This window comes from Miniopterus schreibersii (assembly GCF_964146895.1).
Source record: "Miniopterus schreibersii genome assembly, chromosome: 15".
In the NCBI taxonomy this organism is placed as follows: Eukaryota; Metazoa; Chordata; class Mammalia; order Chiroptera; family Miniopteridae; genus Miniopterus; species Miniopterus schreibersii.
In genome coordinates this window covers 37,660,301-37,678,063 of record NC_138115.1, presented here as the reverse complement: position 1 = coordinate 37,678,063, position 17,763 = coordinate 37,660,301, and the positions used below count along the sequence as shown (strand labels likewise).

General features: G+C 43.1%; 2 protein-coding genes across 3 annotated transcripts in view; one reads left to right on the top strand and one right to left on the bottom strand.

The window, feature by feature from the left end:
* Positions 1 to 2,285, top strand: part of NKIRAS1 (NFKB inhibitor interacting Ras like 1) — a 52,206-nt gene extending 49,921 nt beyond the window's left edge. The window contains exon 5 of the mRNA XM_081160367.1: positions 1,194 to 2,285. Within this exon, the coding sequence (XP_081016493.1) occupies positions 1,194 to 1,235 (42 nt within the window). The 3' untranslated portion in view covers positions 1,236 to 2,285. The remainder of the gene's footprint in view (positions 1 to 1,193) is intronic.
* Positions 1 to 17,763, bottom strand: part of UBE2E1 (ubiquitin conjugating enzyme E2 E1) — a 59,949-nt gene that overhangs the window by 39,573 nt on the left and 2,613 nt on the right. For both annotated transcript variants that reach the window (XM_081160369.1, XM_081160368.1), the window contains exon 3: positions 14,744 to 14,794. In XM_081160369.1, the coding sequence (XP_081016495.1) occupies positions 14,744 to 14,794 (51 nt within the window). The remainder of the gene's footprint in view (positions 1 to 14,743; positions 14,795 to 17,763) is intronic.

The following is a 17,763-nucleotide window of genomic DNA, read 5'->3' as shown; positions in this document are numbered from 1 at the left end:
TAACTGTCCCTCCCGCCATATGAATGTAAGCTCCATGAGAGGAGGGACATCCTATCCTTGTCTTTTTCACTGTCTTCAGTACCTGGCACAACAGGAAAGGCCCAGTGAACGTTAGAATGAGCGCGTGAATATGAGGAGCAGCAGCTGGTTGCAGCTGTATCGTAAGTCAAAGGGCCACACCACAGAATAAACCAGGGCGGGCGCAGACCAAAGTGCTGGCAGCGTGGTCAGTGATCCGGATCGCTCAGCCGGGTCACACGCAGTGCCACACACAGGGCACAGGCGGGCAGGTGCAAAAGTAGTAATAAGACTTAACTGGAAAATCTGTTATTAATACAGACAATTCTCATGATGCAAATGTGTTCAGTATGTTACGTATTTTAAAAACTCATTCAGGGAACATAATTACTAATCTATTGGGCTTGGTAAATACCTGCTGAATCATACCTTCCAAGTTTAAGTTCATAATAATTCATATATATAGAGTCTGGGTGCACGCAATTGTATCTCTTCTAGAAATGCCAAGTGTCACAAATTATTTTCTGGCTCTAGTGAGCACGTCCAGAAGAAATTGCTGAGAAAACGGCAGCCAACTGGCTAACCTTTTTTCCCTGAAGAAACAGGAAGGGGAGGGAGCCCACCAGGAATGCCAGAATGACATGCCAGATTTCAACCAGAAAGGAAAATGCAAATTAAGCCTGCCATGATGTCATTAGGTATCCTGAGATTTTACTTATTAGCCCATTCAACAAGATAGCATTTCTTTTTATGCACCTCCAGGTCCAATAACAATCAGTAAATGTTACCCTCCTCAAACCCTGCACTACGCTGGGGGCTCGTGGGATACCAGAGAAGCTTCAGAACTGCAAGGTGACTACCGCTCTGGAGGGGCTCACTACCAGGTGGGGAAGTTTAAATCAGGACTTAAACGAGAGTTGGACTGAATATAGAGAAGTTTCAAGAGTGGCTCTGAAAAAAAAAAAAAAGAAACAAAGCACGAGTAATTTGGTGACAGAGACAACTGATAAAAATTAACTTATCAATATACACCCCATAATAAATAGGACACAGAGACAGAAAAGGGAGCATCCAGTCCTTCCTCGCTACAAATTTCCATCATAAAAGTTAATTTGGGCTCCAGGATCTTAACAGCTTTTTACTTTTTTTCACGATCATGTGTTTTTCACTTGCAGGTACTACAATATATAACTTCCTCCCAATATACAGAAATGTAAAAAGTTACAGTAAAATGTAGAAGAAATCTCTACATCTACATAGAATCCAGTAGTGTGGCCAGACAGAATGGAAACCAATTTCAAGCTTCAGTTCTAATAAGAATTGTGTCTTCAACATATGATTTATTTTAGGACTGGTCCCTGTCACCTGACAATATTTACTATGTAATAAACACACTTCGGATGTGAAAACATCTCAGGATAATAAGCTACAAAGAAGAAACATTTTGGGGGGGTGGCTACCAGTCCAGCTGAAGAACGAAGCTATGCATTCTGAGGACTTTCCTAGAGAGTTACTCAAAAAAGGACCACGGCCAAAGCAGTATCATATATATTAAGTAATACATGACCTTGCTAGCTTTACTGCCAGTCTCTGCTCACACACCACTATAATCACTTAACATACATTTGTTTTGAAATATTTACTTAGGTTAGAGAAAAGTTATCCATCATGTTTATGAAAAATCCTCCTGGGTGCCTGTTACAAAACAAATGTTTTCTTTTAGAATCCTTGACGTACTCTAATTCAACCATTTCCTTGTCTTTAGGATAAATGTGTTCTAGCAAAGTCTGCTAAGAAATAAAATTTTATAAAGCCAATGGGTTATGAGTGGTGGTAGGAAAAATTTAAGTTATTTGGGAAGCAAAGTTCCTATGCAGCCAAAACACTTGTTCCGCATTATCATTCGATTCCCTCAGCAGTGCCTAACACTCCTGTGAATCCAACTAATACTCTCTGAACTAGAAGAATGTCTCCCCAATCCTGAAAACTTCCTCATTTCTACCCTCAATGCTTCCAGAACTCTGCTGTCCCCTTACAGGTCTGAGTCACCACTTGCCCAAGTGCCACAGTCTACTGGCTGCCTCTGTCTCGCCCAGTGACCTCCAGCACCAGTACTCAAGTCTGAAACTTTACGTTATTCAAAAATGACTTCTTCGTGCTGTTTTAATTTAGAAATTTGTCAAAGTTATTTGACTAATACAGATAATTCTCCTCCAAATACTTATATGCTATAGAGGCATACATGTCAATAAAACATAGCGTATTTTTGAGACTAAAAATGTAGTGCCTTGACTGGTAACCTCTGATGTGAATAAAAATACCAGCTAGATCATTTACACCCAAAGCCCCCACACTCCCAATCTGAATGGGAATCTGGTGTCTGCATTTTTACACACAAGCTGCTATGTACACATACTGCTCTGATGGGAAGTACTAAGGTAACCACTTGCATTGCAGGACATTTTCTTACACGAAACTGTTAACCACATTTGGCAATAATTCTAGGTATCTTACTGTCCCCAACTTACTGCCTATAATTTACAAGTTTGTGTCTTAACAAGATCAATCTCAGAAAGAGGGACAACCTGAATTATAAAGTTAAGCAAGACCAAGAGTACCTGGGATAATCTGAAACAAATTAATGAAACATGACTGGTAGACTGGAAAGATGACACTCTTATGATGCTTTAGGAGATCCAGGTACATTCCATGTGAAGTAGGAACATAACTGCTAGTCTTGAAAGCATAAAGACATTGAATGTCATGACTATCTTAAGCTCTGTTACAAGTAAACACACGTATACCCACTCCCAGAGGACAACGTCAATGCAAATCAAAGCATATGAAGAATTTTAAGGACGGCAGCAATAGTTGATTGATTTTCCAGTTTACCTACCCCCTAGTATTTTTAAACTAAGCCCTGCAAAACAGACTCATCAAGATGCAATAATATATGAACCTGGCACCATTTATTGAGGGAACCCACACTACGATGTTAGCCATAAGATCACCAAGGGCTTGACTCTAGTGAAGCAGAAGATAACTTTTTCTGGTGGAGGAAGAAGAGTGGAAACCATTAAAAAAACACACAAAAAAACCACACAGAGAATCCATTAAAAATGGTAAGGCCTCGCCCAGCTGGCATGAGCACTGACCGAGGATCCAGGAGATCGCAGTTCAATTCCTGGTCAGGGCACATGCCCAGGTTGTGGAGCGTGCAAGAAGCAGCTGATCAATGACTCTCTCATCACTGATGTTTCTCTCTCTCTCTCCCTCTCCCTTCCCCTCTCTGAAATCAATAAAAACATATATTTTTTAAAAAGGATAAGGTCTCTCCCAAGATAAACTACATAATCAAGCTGTATATATGAAAAATTATATACACAAGAAATCCTATCCTAAAGTGTAAAAATCAGGTAATGTTAAGTCCCTTCTTTGGATAAGCACAATGACATCTTCTAATTGGGAAGGGTAACACGAACACCTTTTCTTTCTTGAAAATCCTCCCCTCTTGTGCATCTCTACACTGCAGCTGACTTATGATGGTCAACAAATTAATTGTAAAATCCAATGGTTGCTTACTGGCTTCCTCTTTTTCCACCTCACAGCATTATTTCAGAGTTCATGACGACTCAACTCCACACACCTTCCACTCACTGCCTTCTGACACCAACTCTCTCAATTTTCCTTCTCAGTCTCCTTTGCTGGTGTCTCCTTTAGACTACACAACCTCTAATGCTAGATGTCCAGGTCTCCATCCTGGGTCCTCTTCTCACTACACTTCTGCTCTCTAGGTGAGACAGAGGCATTCCCAGATATTCAAAAGCCTCTATATATTGATGCCTCCTAAATGTATGTGTATCTCAGGCTTTTATCTATCTCGAGTTCAAAATATTCCTCTGAGCTCCACGTACCTATCTCTGACTTCTACTTGGCACCTTCATTTGTATGCCTCATTAGCATCTGTCTCAAACCTCACATAATAAAAAAGGACTCATTTTCTATGCTGGTCTCATCCCAACACATACACACGTGCACACAGAGCCACACACGCACACACCCCCATTCCAGTTTTCTTCATATCAGCAAAATGTCACCATCACCTACCTGCTAAAACCACAGAAACTGAGAGCCATTCTGGGCCCATTCTCATCTCCCACATGCAAACCCTCACGGGTCCAGGTGTTCCACCTCATCTCCACTGCCGCCACCGGAATCCCAGCTACCATCCCCAGTTACCTGGAATAGAGCAATACCCTCCTTTCTGGTCTCCCTTTTTCTACTTCAGCCTTCTGCCCAGCTATTTTCCACAGCATGGAGGAGGGAAGAGACTTTGAAATCATTACTGAAGTGATGTCACTTCCCTGCCTCAAAACCTTGAATGGCTTCCCACAGAAAGAAATGGGACACATGAAATCCAACCTCTGTACCATGGCTTACAGGATCCTGCACCACGTGCTCTCCCCACCTCAGGGCCTCTATCTGTGCTTCCTTGTCGGGATGTTCTTCCTGTGCCCTTCACCAGCTCTCCTTTCTTCTCATCTTTCCGGTCTTTGCCTAATTTTTTAAAGCCTTCTCTAAGTAGCACCCCCCCTCCCCCCCCAATTACTCTCCATCACTGCATTGTTCATTTCTCTCCTATTGGCCACAACTTATAGTTACTAATCCACTTTTCTTCGTTGCTGTCTGCACTGCCTACTAAAATTCAAGTTCCACAAGCCAGAGGCCAGGTCTGTTGTAGTTACACAGAGCAATGCCCAGCACACAGCAGACATTCTATATTTTAAATAAATATGATCTGATTTACTCTTGTACAACACTGCTTTCTGATTACAACCCTTACTTTTTGAGCTGTATCCTATTTAAAACTTTTCTCTAAGTAAGATCATCCCAAGTTGAGTTCTATCTACTGCTATTTGAAAATATGCTTCAAATCTTTTTCTATTAAACTGATAGGATTCATCACACATCGGTTTTCCATCAATCAATTTAAATGGATACAAACACCCAATGTCCTGGTAGTCCACATAATGATCATCATTTTAGTGCTGGTGGACCCTACAGGACCTCTCCATTGATTATCACTATTTGATGAGGTGGGGGAGTTCTGTGGGCCTGGGAAGGCAGTGCTGTGCAGGGTAGCCAAAGGGCCAACCAGGAGGCAGCCTTGTCTGGTTGCAGGGCCAGGAGTAAAAGCGGGGTCTCTGTCCTCAGACTCTCCTGGCTGACCATGGGTCCTGTGCAGATGCTCAGAGCTCAGGGCTGGGCCGCACACTCTAGCCTGAGCATTAAGGTGATGCCAGTGTGGCAGTGTTTGCAAATTTAAGCAGTAGGAGGGGTCCTGCAAGAGTCCAGCTCAGGCTAGAAACCATCATAGCTTCTGGCAACTGGACATCCAGACCCAGGTGGCGGGGTGATTTTGGTGCCTACAGTATGCCCGCCCCGCTGAGTGTCAGTAGGCATGAATGGTGGGGGGTGGGGGGAGCTCACAAGGCTGGACCGATGTCGTGGTGGACCTGATGTGAAATCCTGTTGAGCAACAAAACTTTTTTTATTTTATTTTTTTAAAATATATCTTTATTGATTTCAGAGAGAGGAAAGGAGAGGGATAGAGAGATAGAAACATCAATAATGAGAGAATCATTGATCAGCTGCCTCCTGCATGCCCCCGACTGGGGATTGAGCCCAAAACCCAGGCATGTGCCCTGACTGGGAATCGAACCCCAATCGCCTGGATCCTAGGTCGACGCTCAACCACTGAGCCACGCCCGGCTGGGCAACAACAAAACTTTTAAAAGGTTTGGCAAGATTATTTTTGTACTGTAAGTTTCTAATGATACTTTTTTCTTTAAAAAAAAAAAAAGCACTAAAAATAAAGGTTCAAGCTGCCAGATTTTCAAAAAAATAAAATCTAGTGCCAACACAAGTCACTACAGACAAGTCAGATGTGACCCGTGGCACCTGCACTGCTGAAGGCCACATAAAAGCTGGATAATACCTATGCCAGTAACTTTATTTTGTCCTGGCATTTCACTTTATCTTGTTCAGGTCCTTTAGAAAGCAGACAGATTCAGGTTTTGCCTACTTTGTTAACGAAAGTGAGTGAACAGTGCGCTGCCCCAGGTAGCATAACCCAGTGTCAACTTTCAATTATGTCCTGCATATGAAAACATTGGTTCTGCACGACTTTCCTGACCAGGGGCAGACATCACCTTGGCCTTCTGCAGGTTCACCATCTATGCAGTATGGCGTGGACTCCACAAAGCAATCTGTAATCACTCACATATGCTGTGCCTCAAGAAAAGAGCCATTAGGACACAGTAGTTCCTGGGTTCCGGTTCTTAAGCAAGGAGCTTTGTGCTTCTTTACCTACAGAGTAGGTTTCCCAGAGGATTAGAAGCGTATGCTGACACCACTTACCAGGCCTTTTGTTTACTTCAGAGCCCGGCTGCATACCAGAGGCTGAATGAGAATGGGCTTATTCTGAAACCCTGTTGCACTGGGCTGATGATGGGGAATGTGTCAGGTGTCTCAGGCAGGTGCCAGCATCTCTAACATAACCAACTACCTGAAACAGCTTTAGATTTTAGGAACCATCTCCAGGAAGGCCATTAACTTAGCACTTCTAAACCACACTTGCTGGCCAACAGCAATCTTATAAAGTCAAAACATGGGAATCAAAGGCATTGATATTTTCTTTATGCATCTTCTCAATCCAGCCTGCAGCACGATCACGTCTTTTGTATCACACTACAGTCCAGAGCTGCTCTGTGGTTCCGGGAAAGTGAGAATTGCCAAAACTGCCTGGGTGCCAACCCGGAAAGAATGCCAGCAGTGGACAGCTGTAAAATGCGACAGCAATTTCCCCAGCTCTTGCCATTATTTTCTGAACAGGGTAATGAAGATGTTCCATTCAACCATCAGACCTGAATTAGGTGTTTGTGCTGGTGTTTTAATTTAACAAATAGGTATTGTTGATCTAGTATTTCTTGGACACACTGTAGGGAAGCAAAGACATAATCCCTGCTCTCAAGGAACTTAAAGTCTACTGGGAAAGACAAACCAAATCAAACTGGGGACAGGTGCTGCTGCTGTTCAGTCCCATACAAGTAACTGCAGTGTTACTCGGGCCCAAAAATGCTTCCAATCCTCTAGAAAACAGTCACACTATCATGAAGTTCCAAGCTACCGGCCTTTCTAAATACACACTCTCCTCTTAGGACCTCAGTTCCATATATTCTATCAGTTTCTCGATAATTGTGTTTAAAAACATCACATCTCCCTCTCTGTTTTGCTCCTCTCGACCAGCTGCTGCTTCTCAGCCTACTAAACACACTCTCAACTTTACATTTTGAAATCTAAGAAAAATTCCCTAGATTTTTTTTTTTTAAGCAACTCAGCAGCTCTCCCCTTTGTTTCTTTCTTCTCCAGGTCCTCTTTACTTTCCCATCCTTCATTTGTAGACTCCCTTCAAAGCACAATTCTCAATCCCCGGCAGAAAGTTCAACTATCATCCAAACTTTCAAATCTAATGTGGACGCCCAAAGCCAGCTGCAGCCTCAGCACCCCTGCCGACCCCCCTCAGATTCAACGCATGGAAGCCCATGGAAGCCTAAAAGCATGGAAGCATTCGGATGCAGCTCGCTTCCAAATGCTTCTGCAAAATATATAGAGATAAAAGAGGGACAAAAGCAAACATGGTGAAATTCTCACAACTAATGAATTGGGGTGAAGGACAGGTGTTGTTCCCGTTTTATTTTTTCAACTCTTCTGTAGCTTTGAATTTTTCCAACTGAAAAAGTTGAATTGGGGGGGGGAAACATGTAGGATCAAAATCAAAGAAATCACGGTCACTGCACCTTTTGGGGAGTTTATAAGCTACTTAATTTGTCTCATCTAACCTAAAAGTAGGCCTGAGCGTTCAATGACTGATTACTAATAAACTTAAACATATAATCAAACTGCAGATATTTGCGGAGAGCCTACTAAGTGGCAGCAATATGCTACACTGTGCCTGTATATGGTCAACAAAGCAAATAACTGCCCCTGGGGAGTATGATCTAACCTGTCCCCCTCAGGCCTGTTCATCTTCCTGCCCTATTCTGTTAGTGGTACCAACACCCACAGAACCCCCCATCCCTTTCAAGTGCTCCGTATCCGAATCAGTGGCCAAGTTCTCAAGATTCTGCGGCTTTCTTCACCTCTCCCCGCTCCACACTGATGGCCGTCACCTCTCCCTGCTCCACACTGACGGCCGTCGCCTCTCCCCACGGCCCTCTTGGCCTCCCACCTGGACTACTGCAGCCATCTCCAAGTCTCCCGGTTCCCACCAAGCTCTACTCATCCCCCCGCTTTGTCTCCATCCAGACACTCAGCTCTAGCTGGCTTACACTTCCAGCTCAAAAGGGTTTCCGTGATTCTCCAGTATCTCCAGAATGAAACTCAAAGCCTCCGCCTGACACCAAGGAACACAAGTTTGATCCTTGCTGTATATCCTACCACTGACTTCTCACTATTGCCCAAGAGTGCCCTCTGCCTTCCCTTCGCTGTGTCTCTGCTTGCACTTTCCTCCACTGCATGTCCCTCAGTCCTCCCGCCTCACTTCTCACTTCCCCCATGACGCTCCCCAGATCGCTGAGAGCCCCAGCTAGGACCCCTCCCACCCAGGTAAAGTCATCTCTTGCTCCTCTGAACCTTCCACATGTTATGTGCATTACTTTCCAAATAATCTTCCAAGGAAGATTCCAAGTTTCCAAGTACTATTCAAAATCAGTGTGTGCATCTCTTTCCACCTCACTTGATTATGAGCTCCTTGAAGGAGGTGACTTTTCACATGTAACAGACACAGTTTGTGACAGGAGTTTAACATTAGTATCCTTTATAAGAATCCCTAAAAACTGAAGTGCTGCTTCCTAAGCTATAAGCATTTTCCTTCAAAATACTGTTAACATTTTAACAGCAGTATCTTTTTTTACTTTTTTTTAAAAAAACATATCTTTATTGATTTCAGAGAGAAGAAAGGAGAGGGAGAGAGATAGAAACATCAATGATGAGAGAGTCATTGGGGATCGAGCCCGCAACCCGGGCATGTGCCCTGACCGGGAATCAAACCCCGATCGCCTGGATCCTAGGTCGATGCTCAACCGCTGAGCCACGCCCAGCCGGGCTTTTTACCTTTTTTTTTTATTGTGGTAAAATACGTAACATACAGTTGGCCGTTTTAACCATTTTTAAGTGTAAAATTCAGTGCCATTAATTACATTTGCAGTGTTGTGCAACCATCACCACTATTTGTTTCCATAATTTTCATCACCTCAAACAGAAACTCTTTTAAGAAGTATCTCCCATTCTCCCCTCTCCAGCTCCTGGGAACCTCTAATTTTTCTGTCTCTATGAATTTGACTATTCTAGATATTTCATGTTAAGTAGAATCATAGAGTATCTGTCCTTTTGTGTCTGACTGATTTCAGCTAGTATAACATTTTCATGGCCCATCCATGTCGCATGTATTGGAACTTCGTTACTTTATATGGCTGAATAATACTCCGTTGTATGTATATTCTACATTTTGTTAATCCACTCCACTCATCTGCTGACAGATATCTGGGCTGCTGCTTCTTTTGGTCTATTATGGATAATGCTGCTGTGACCATGGACAAGTATCTGTCTGAGTCCCTGTTTTCAATCCTTTGGGGTATATACCCAGGAACAGAATTGCTGGGTCATATGGTAATTCAGTTTAACCTTTTGAGGAACGAAACCAGCATAGCTTTACAACCCAGAACCATAGTCTTTTGGTAAACATGAAAGCCATGTGAGTGCCTACTCATTTAGTAGGCAATTCATTTCTGGATAGATTTCCTGCCTTCCTACCCACTGAGGCCCCAGGCAATGATCTAATTTCCAGCCACTTGACCCTGGTTTGGGTGCTATTTTGATTGTGCTGACACTCTAGTCTCCTGGTTCTCACTATTTTCAACACTGTCTTTATGCACATAAAAGCAAGCACGCTGCAGTGGTAGCTCTCCAAATAAAAATTAGAACAAAACTAAATATGCAGACGGTGAAGTCACATCGGTATTCTGAATGCATTTAGTAGCATCAGATGAAGTAAAGATACATAAAAGGAAGGACATTTCTCAGCAAGTGAGATGACATAGGATTTTGTAAAGGATGACTTCTGCAGAACCCATTTTTTATAACAAAGCACCATTTAAAACAAGCTAAATTCGAACGAGGTGCATACACCTTCACTGTTGCAAGGAAAGAATCTCTTTTCATTCCAAGGTTAGCAGCCTGGGACTTCTAACCTGACATCTCAATGCAAGGTGAAGCAAAAATAGGTTTACAGTTGTGAGTACGTGAAACACAGAGTTTATTCTTGTATTATTAATTACTGTATCATTTTCCATACAAACTGTAAACCTATATTTGCTCCACCCTGTACTATTACCACTAATTCCAGGAGAATTTGCAAAACCAGATACGTATAACAATGTGAATTCACAGAAACTATCCAGAAAAATACACATCAAGTGCTAACCCAGTACACATCTCTGTGCAAGGGACAGGATCAGATGAGGTCATGAGGGGATCTTTCACTCTCTCCTCCACAACTTCTGCGTTTCAACTTTTCAAAAATGTGCATTCTTACATTATTGTGTAATGGCTTAAAATTGTGTTTAAAATATAAGCAATAAAAGGCAATATTACTTTAAGGAAAAAAAAGATGAGCTATTAAGAGGAGCTAAATGGGCCCGACCGGGTGTGGCTCAGCAGTTGAGCACTGACCTAGTAGGATCCAGGAGATCTTGGTTCGATTCCCCGTCAGGGCACATGCCTGGGTTGTGGGCTCGATCCCCAGCAGGGGGTGTGCTGGAGGCAGCCGATCAATGACGACTCTCTAATCATTAATGTTTCTATCTCCCTCTCTCCGAAATCAATAGATATATTTAAAAAAGGGGGGGGGAGCTAAGTGGGCGATTCTAATAATATCACTAATCTAACACACACAGAAAACTCTAAACTCATTTGAACTTTACAACACTCAGGGAGGCAAGCTAGGCATTTGGCCCTTTTAGTAAATGAGTAAAAGAAGAGTGAGAACATTTAACTTCCTAGACAAATGCATTACATTTGTTTTTAAAATTCTCTTTAGCCTTTAAATCATCTTCAAAAAAGTATTATTTAGCTGTAAAAATGTAAAACCGATTATATCTAATTACATAGTAGTTTCCCCAGAAAAATAAAAAGCACCGACTTAGGTTTACATATTTGGGAAACAGAAAAATAATGGTCAAAATGTAGTAAGGTCACATATAAGGAAAATGTATTTTTATTATTCTGTACCATGCTTGAAATGTTTCTTGACTTCTGAAAGGCATTTTATCCTAAAATAACAGCACCCCCAAAATCTGAATTTTTAGGTTTCAAGTCACTATATGAGTAGTTCACTCATAATAAAAAGATATCCATTAAGTAAAACCTGAAGTTTAAAGGACCTGGGTAAAATGCATCATTTATTATGTGCAGACATAGTGTCTACAGACATTTATGTCTACAGATTAGTTAGATAGCTATAACTAGTCAATTTAGCAAAGCTTGAGCCTTAAGCTATAAATAACAGCTGCAAAACTGACTCTAATGGCCCAGAGTTCACCAGCTACCTAAAAGGCATAATTTTACCATCCAAGATATGGCATGCTTTAGGAAATCATTACTGTAGTTAAGAAAATATTTTTTCCTAAACGAATAGAGCCAGAATGCAAGGGGAAAAGCCTAATCAAATGCAGTACAGGAGTTGGGAGACTTAGCTGTATACATATATATAACCAAATAGTTCAGAGATACCAAAGAATTTGATTGATATGGCAATATAAACCAATTTTTAAATATTCACTTAAAATCTACTTAACATGATATACGACACTAAGGATTTAACTTTATGAGCTCATACATTAGAACATATTTAGCAATTGCATTTCACACAAGTTTTGAAGTTCAGTAACTTCGAAGCCAAATATGTTTGCCAAGTGCTAAAATTAGTGAACACAAGCAATGCACCTTCAAGAGAAGCATCTCTCACACTGATTCAACTGTTTCAAGTTACTATGTAGCAACTGCTATATTTTAATAAAGAAATGTGTTTAAATTTAAAACTACACACTGAACAATGATTGAAAAAAGGCAATCAATCAGTCCTACAAAGGGTTAATACATAAGATACATTAATTGAAAGCCAATTATTTAATGAATTCAAAATATAATTTACAATTGATGAATTTACAATTTCATAAATCCCAAACTATTAAACTCTTATGCTGAGTAACATTTTTTAAATTATAAAAAAATATGCATGCATTCAGTGTATCATTTATTTCACACATTTTAACTGGAAGCTAACTTCAAAAAGTATCTCCACACTAAATTACCCACTTCCATCTCCAAAAATAACATACATTAAATAATTCAATCCCATAAAGTACCAACACAAAACATAAAACCAAACTTATTTAAGTAAGCTGATTATTGGAACTACTGGATAACATTAAGTCAGTCAACACTAGTAAGGCAACCAAAACTAGAAATTGTGATTCATATTAAACATCCCTCCTGCAAAATGTCTTCAGAAAATACAGCAGTCTTCATTTTTAAAAGTCAACATAATACACACTCCCTTGCAAAATAAAAAAGCCTAATGTTTTCTTTGAAATCGAAGAGATTTTTTAAAGTGTAAATATGTTGAAATTTGTCTCCCACCACCAACCATCCAATAACCATCCAGTTCGGTGAGTCACCTGATCACAGGCAATGTTTAAAGGTTTCACCTTGGAAAAGGTAATTAGGAGGGTTTCCCAAGGATAAAAAGTTCTACATGTTCAGCAGCACAAATATCTCACACGTAAACTCAGTTAAAATGGTGTGAAATTAAAGTGTACTTATCCTATTTTTAAAAAGTAATTAATCCCATGAAAACCTTTATTCACAATTTTTAAATTTGATTGCACTTATTTGCAAGAAAGCCTTAACACATTTTGATGTTATTAGTTCTGAAACCATGCTTTAAAACTTCATAATCTGCCCGGCCGGGGGTGGCTCAGAGGTTGAGCATCGACCTAGGATCTAAGAGATCGTGATTCATGCCCGGGTTGCCGGTTCAGTCCCCAGTCTGGGGGCGTGCAGGAGGCAGCCGATCAATGACTCTCTCATCATTGATGTTTCAAGTCTCTCTCTCCCTCTCCCTTCCTCTCTCTGAAATCAATAAAGATATATAAAAACAAAACAAAACAAAAACACAACTTCATAATTGTATCAGCTACAGCTGCCTGAACTTGCCAGAGACACATGGAAGACACAATACCAAACAGGAGCAGTAACTAGAGCGCACAGACCAAGCACGGGGAATGCCTATGGATTCAACACAACCAAGGGAAGCTAAGCTACAGGCTTCCATCTGAACGATTCCAGGAAAATAAAAGAGGAAGGTATCACAGCCCTAAGCCTAACCCATTTCTCCACTTTCTCAACAGTCTGAGAAGAGTCTTAATAGCCAGAGAATGACTGGGTGGTGCAGCTATAAACTATAGTTTAAGAGCATTTCGAACTTGAAATGATTTTCCTTACACAACAGGACAAAACTGTACCAAGGAACATCCCACACCTGACCAACGTTAACAACATATGTAACCAAAATGGCAATTAACGTTTCTGTTTACTCCATCAGCCATAGTTTAGAAAGTTCAGTGTTAAGAAGCAAAGTATTTCATTTTAGCTTTTCAACCTGAGTATTTCCACATGCTCGATTTAAATTCTGTGTACGGCCACAGTATTTGTAACTTCTACCCCTACCTGTAAGTTTAGCACACTCTGAAACCTCACATCCCACTCCAATGCCAATCATGAGAACTGAGAATGAAGCTAAATGTCATACTTAATTTTAAACAATTGGAGTAATAGAAATGAACAATTAAGCTCCCTTAAATAAATGGCTCTATTATAACAAGTCTTTCCTCACTTCACTGATTTAGTGAAGTCCTCAAGTTTTCCACCTTGACTCAACAGCAAATAACAAAACAGGTATTCTGAACAAAGTGATCAACAACCCTTTGAAAACTAGTATCAAACTGTTTTGAAATTGAAACACACACATATGTACTATCTACAGTCTGAGGAAAGCAATTTCAAGGAAAAACACCTTAACAGAAGAGTTTAAATCTATAAAATAACTTAAAACCTTTTTATCAAAGCCATAGATTAATTTCTAATTGGTCTGCCAAAAGCCCAACACAAAATTTATATATAACAGAAAACCCATCAAGCCAGTGTTTGATGAACTCTATGCTCTCTTAGTAGAGTGGGAACAACAGATTAAGACAGCAAAGCAACTTTGTAAGCCAGTGTCCCTGAGCATCACCGTCCATGGCATATGAAAGGTTCTAGGCAAACGCGCATCTTTAAATTCACTTTACAGTCCATATGTGTGAAAGTGTCCACTCCCCCAAAAATCTATCAATTCTCTTTAACGTAACACTGAGATCCTAAGAGGCTCATCCAAACAGTATACTCAGGTTAATAAATTTCAGCTGTTACTTGATGCTCGCACACCAAAACAAGCATTAACCAAAGAATAAAAGCAAAAGCTTATAATAAATAATAATAATGAAAAAAAACACAACATAAAGGTTAGAAGAATTTTTAAAAGAATCAAATCTGAAAGGAAGCTCACCTGCAGTTAGGTGGAGGGTCTAAAGTGATATCTGCCAGTTCCTTCTGAATCCTGGAGTCAGGGAGGCGAGAGAGAGAAAAACACAAGAAACATTTAGCGCTGGTGGCCTCCCAGCCCAGGGCAGGGGTCTGGCGGGGACGCCCACCCTCCTGCGGAGGGAGCTGGGTCCTGCGCTAGGGGACGCGGGCCACGCACCCAAAGCGCCAGGCCCGTGGTTCGGGAGAACACTGGTGCGCGGGCCGCGAGCGGGCTGGCGGGGCCCCGTGCCCGGCCCTGCACCGCGGGCCCTGGGCGCCTGGGTTCGAATCCGGCCCCGCGCACGAAGGCAGCGCCGGGTGCCGGGGATTCCCACCCGGGAGCTAAGCTAAAAGCTCCCCTGCGGACTGGTTCTCCGACCTGAACTAGAATGTGTCGGGTCAGGACGCACTCGGGCGTCCCCGGCACCTCCTGGCCCTGGACCGAGCAATCGGAGCCCTCGCGCCGGCGGGCAGGCCGCGCCCCGCCGCGCCCGCAGGGTCACCCCTGGCACCTGGGGCGTCCGCCAGCCCCTGCCCGGGGGAAAACGCCCCCTCCCCCCAGCCGCCCCGTGTCCTCAGTGACGACGCCAACATGGCCGCTCCCCGCGAGGCCCCTCGAGGCCCCTCGGGCCCCAAGTGACCGGCCCGCCGACGCGGGGTGCGGGGCCACGCTGGCCTGCAGGAGGCCCCCTCGCCCGGCCGCCCCCGGCCGCCCGGGCTCCCCGCCCCCACCCCGCGCGCGCGCGCCCGACGGCTCGGGCCGCGCGGGCCAACTTGCGGGCCGGGGTGGGGAGAGCCGCGCGGGGACGCCCGGCGACTCCCCAGCTCCCGCCACCGCGCCCCGGAACCTCCGGCCCCGACGCCACGCGGGGCCCACGCGCGACCATCCCCGCCAGCCCCTCCGCGGAGGCCGGGCCCCAGGAGCCGCCCGCGGCCCGCACAGGTGCACCGCCCGCCGGGCGCCCGCCCGCCCGGACTCCCGGCCCACCTTTCCGGGCCTTTTCCCAGGACATCCTCGAACTTCCCTTGGGTCAGCCCCCTTCCTCCTCCACCCCACACGGCCCCCAGAACCCGGGGCTCCCCAGTTTCCTCTCCCGGCGCCAGCCCAGGATTTCACAAAGGGCTCCATCCCCCACTCGCAGGCCGACGCCACCAGGCCGTGCACACCGAGCCCTGGCCTTTGTCTTCTGCTTACCTAGGCGCTTAGAGCATCAATTCAGACGGCAAACTTTGAGGCCTCTAAGCCTCTTCCACCTTTGAAATGGTACCTTCTATTTTTATAACTTTTTCTGCTCCTCTCATATAAAACCCTAAAGGGCTATGGTTTAACTTAAAAAGTCTCACCGAGGCAGCATAGTAAAAAAAAAAAACACTAACACACAACTAAAGGCAATCTGAATCACAATGGACGCTTTTTCGCTTTCCAAAGGTTTTGAGGGTAGGAAGACATGCCGGCTGGCTGCGATGGGGAATACGTTCTATAAGGCACTGTGTTTGTTTTTTTCAGGTGTAAGTAAAGAGAATTTAAAGGTGGTGACCGGGAAAGTTCTTTAAACCTTCCTGTTTCTGAACATTTCCTGTCCCCTACAAATCTGGTCAGCCTTGGAAAGGGGTTTGCTCACAATCTCCACTGACACCTACTCATCTGTGTCCTGCTAAATTCTGCTACCAAGAAGCATTTCACTTCTGAGATATTTGGATGGCTGCTGGGGCTCGTTAAGTTAGACTAAAAGTTTGGAGCCCTGGTTTCCTGATTCTTTACCTGCCTGCATATTAGAATGGCTGTATATTAAGACCTATGTAGTTAGGGGGGAAAAATATCCTCGCCCTGAGCACATCTTGTATAAAAATGCATACTGACTTCCTTTCTCCTTGTCAACTCAACCTCTACTACAAAACAGTCACAAAAAAAGGAGTTGCTTCTTTAATACCTAAGAAGTGTAATACCAGACAGCTTTAGTCACTTCATCTCTACAAAACAACTTTTGCACATTTCCAGAGTAATGGCAAAAGATTTGCAGGAGTAATACTTTCATATGTTCCACATAGTAATTCTTGTCTAGACCACTCTCAAAGGGGGCTTTCCTCTACGGGTGGCCTAGAAACCACTTCCCAAAATGCTGTTAAGTTACCTTCTGTCAGCAATTCAGGCTTCTTTTTCAATCTATCTCCTGATATATATGCTCCTTTCCAATTCTATGGGCAACACCTGCCTTCCAAATCAATGTATTTCACAGAGCTGCTTCTACAGGGTCCCACTAACATCAACTTCCCCTTCTTTCCTGGATACACTGTCCCTCTCCCCATTTTTTACCTTTACAATTAACCTTAGCTCTGCTTTAACACTAAGAGCTAGTCTTTCAGCAAAATATCCAGAGAGCTAAAACTGACGTTTAACTTCATAGGTAAAATTACTATTTGTACTTTCCCGCCTTTCTTTTTTTTACACCTACCGTCTCTTTCCCAGGCATTTCCAAATAAGTTTTTAACTCCCTTAGCATAAATGGACAAATTGTGTCTAGTGACAAATTTGTCATCTGCTGACACAAAGCAGGCTGTTTTATATCTGAAACCTGTGCCTTTACCCCCAAATATATACATGTACAGCAGGGATAGCCAGCAAAATATAAAAACACTAATGACCTAAAGCAAATATCCTGTCAGTCACCTCAGGCCAAAAGCCGCTTCAGTGTGGATTTAGGAGCCCAGACCCTGGGAGGGAGATGGGGAAGGGGCAGATTAAGGAAGGCCCCATGGAAAGTGGGCAGGGTAGATGCCAGGTTCTGGGAGAACCAGCACAGGGCTAATCAATGAGGGCCGGTTAGGACTCCTGGGAAGTAGCTACACAATCAAACCAACCCTCTGAAAATGAGAACACTCTTGTCAAGGCATCTTGCCACTTACTTCTAGACCTCTACACTACTTAAAATAAGCTAAAGTCACTCCTTCATCTGCCCATGGTTAACTTACCAAAGCACTTTACCAACATTGCAAATTTCAAGT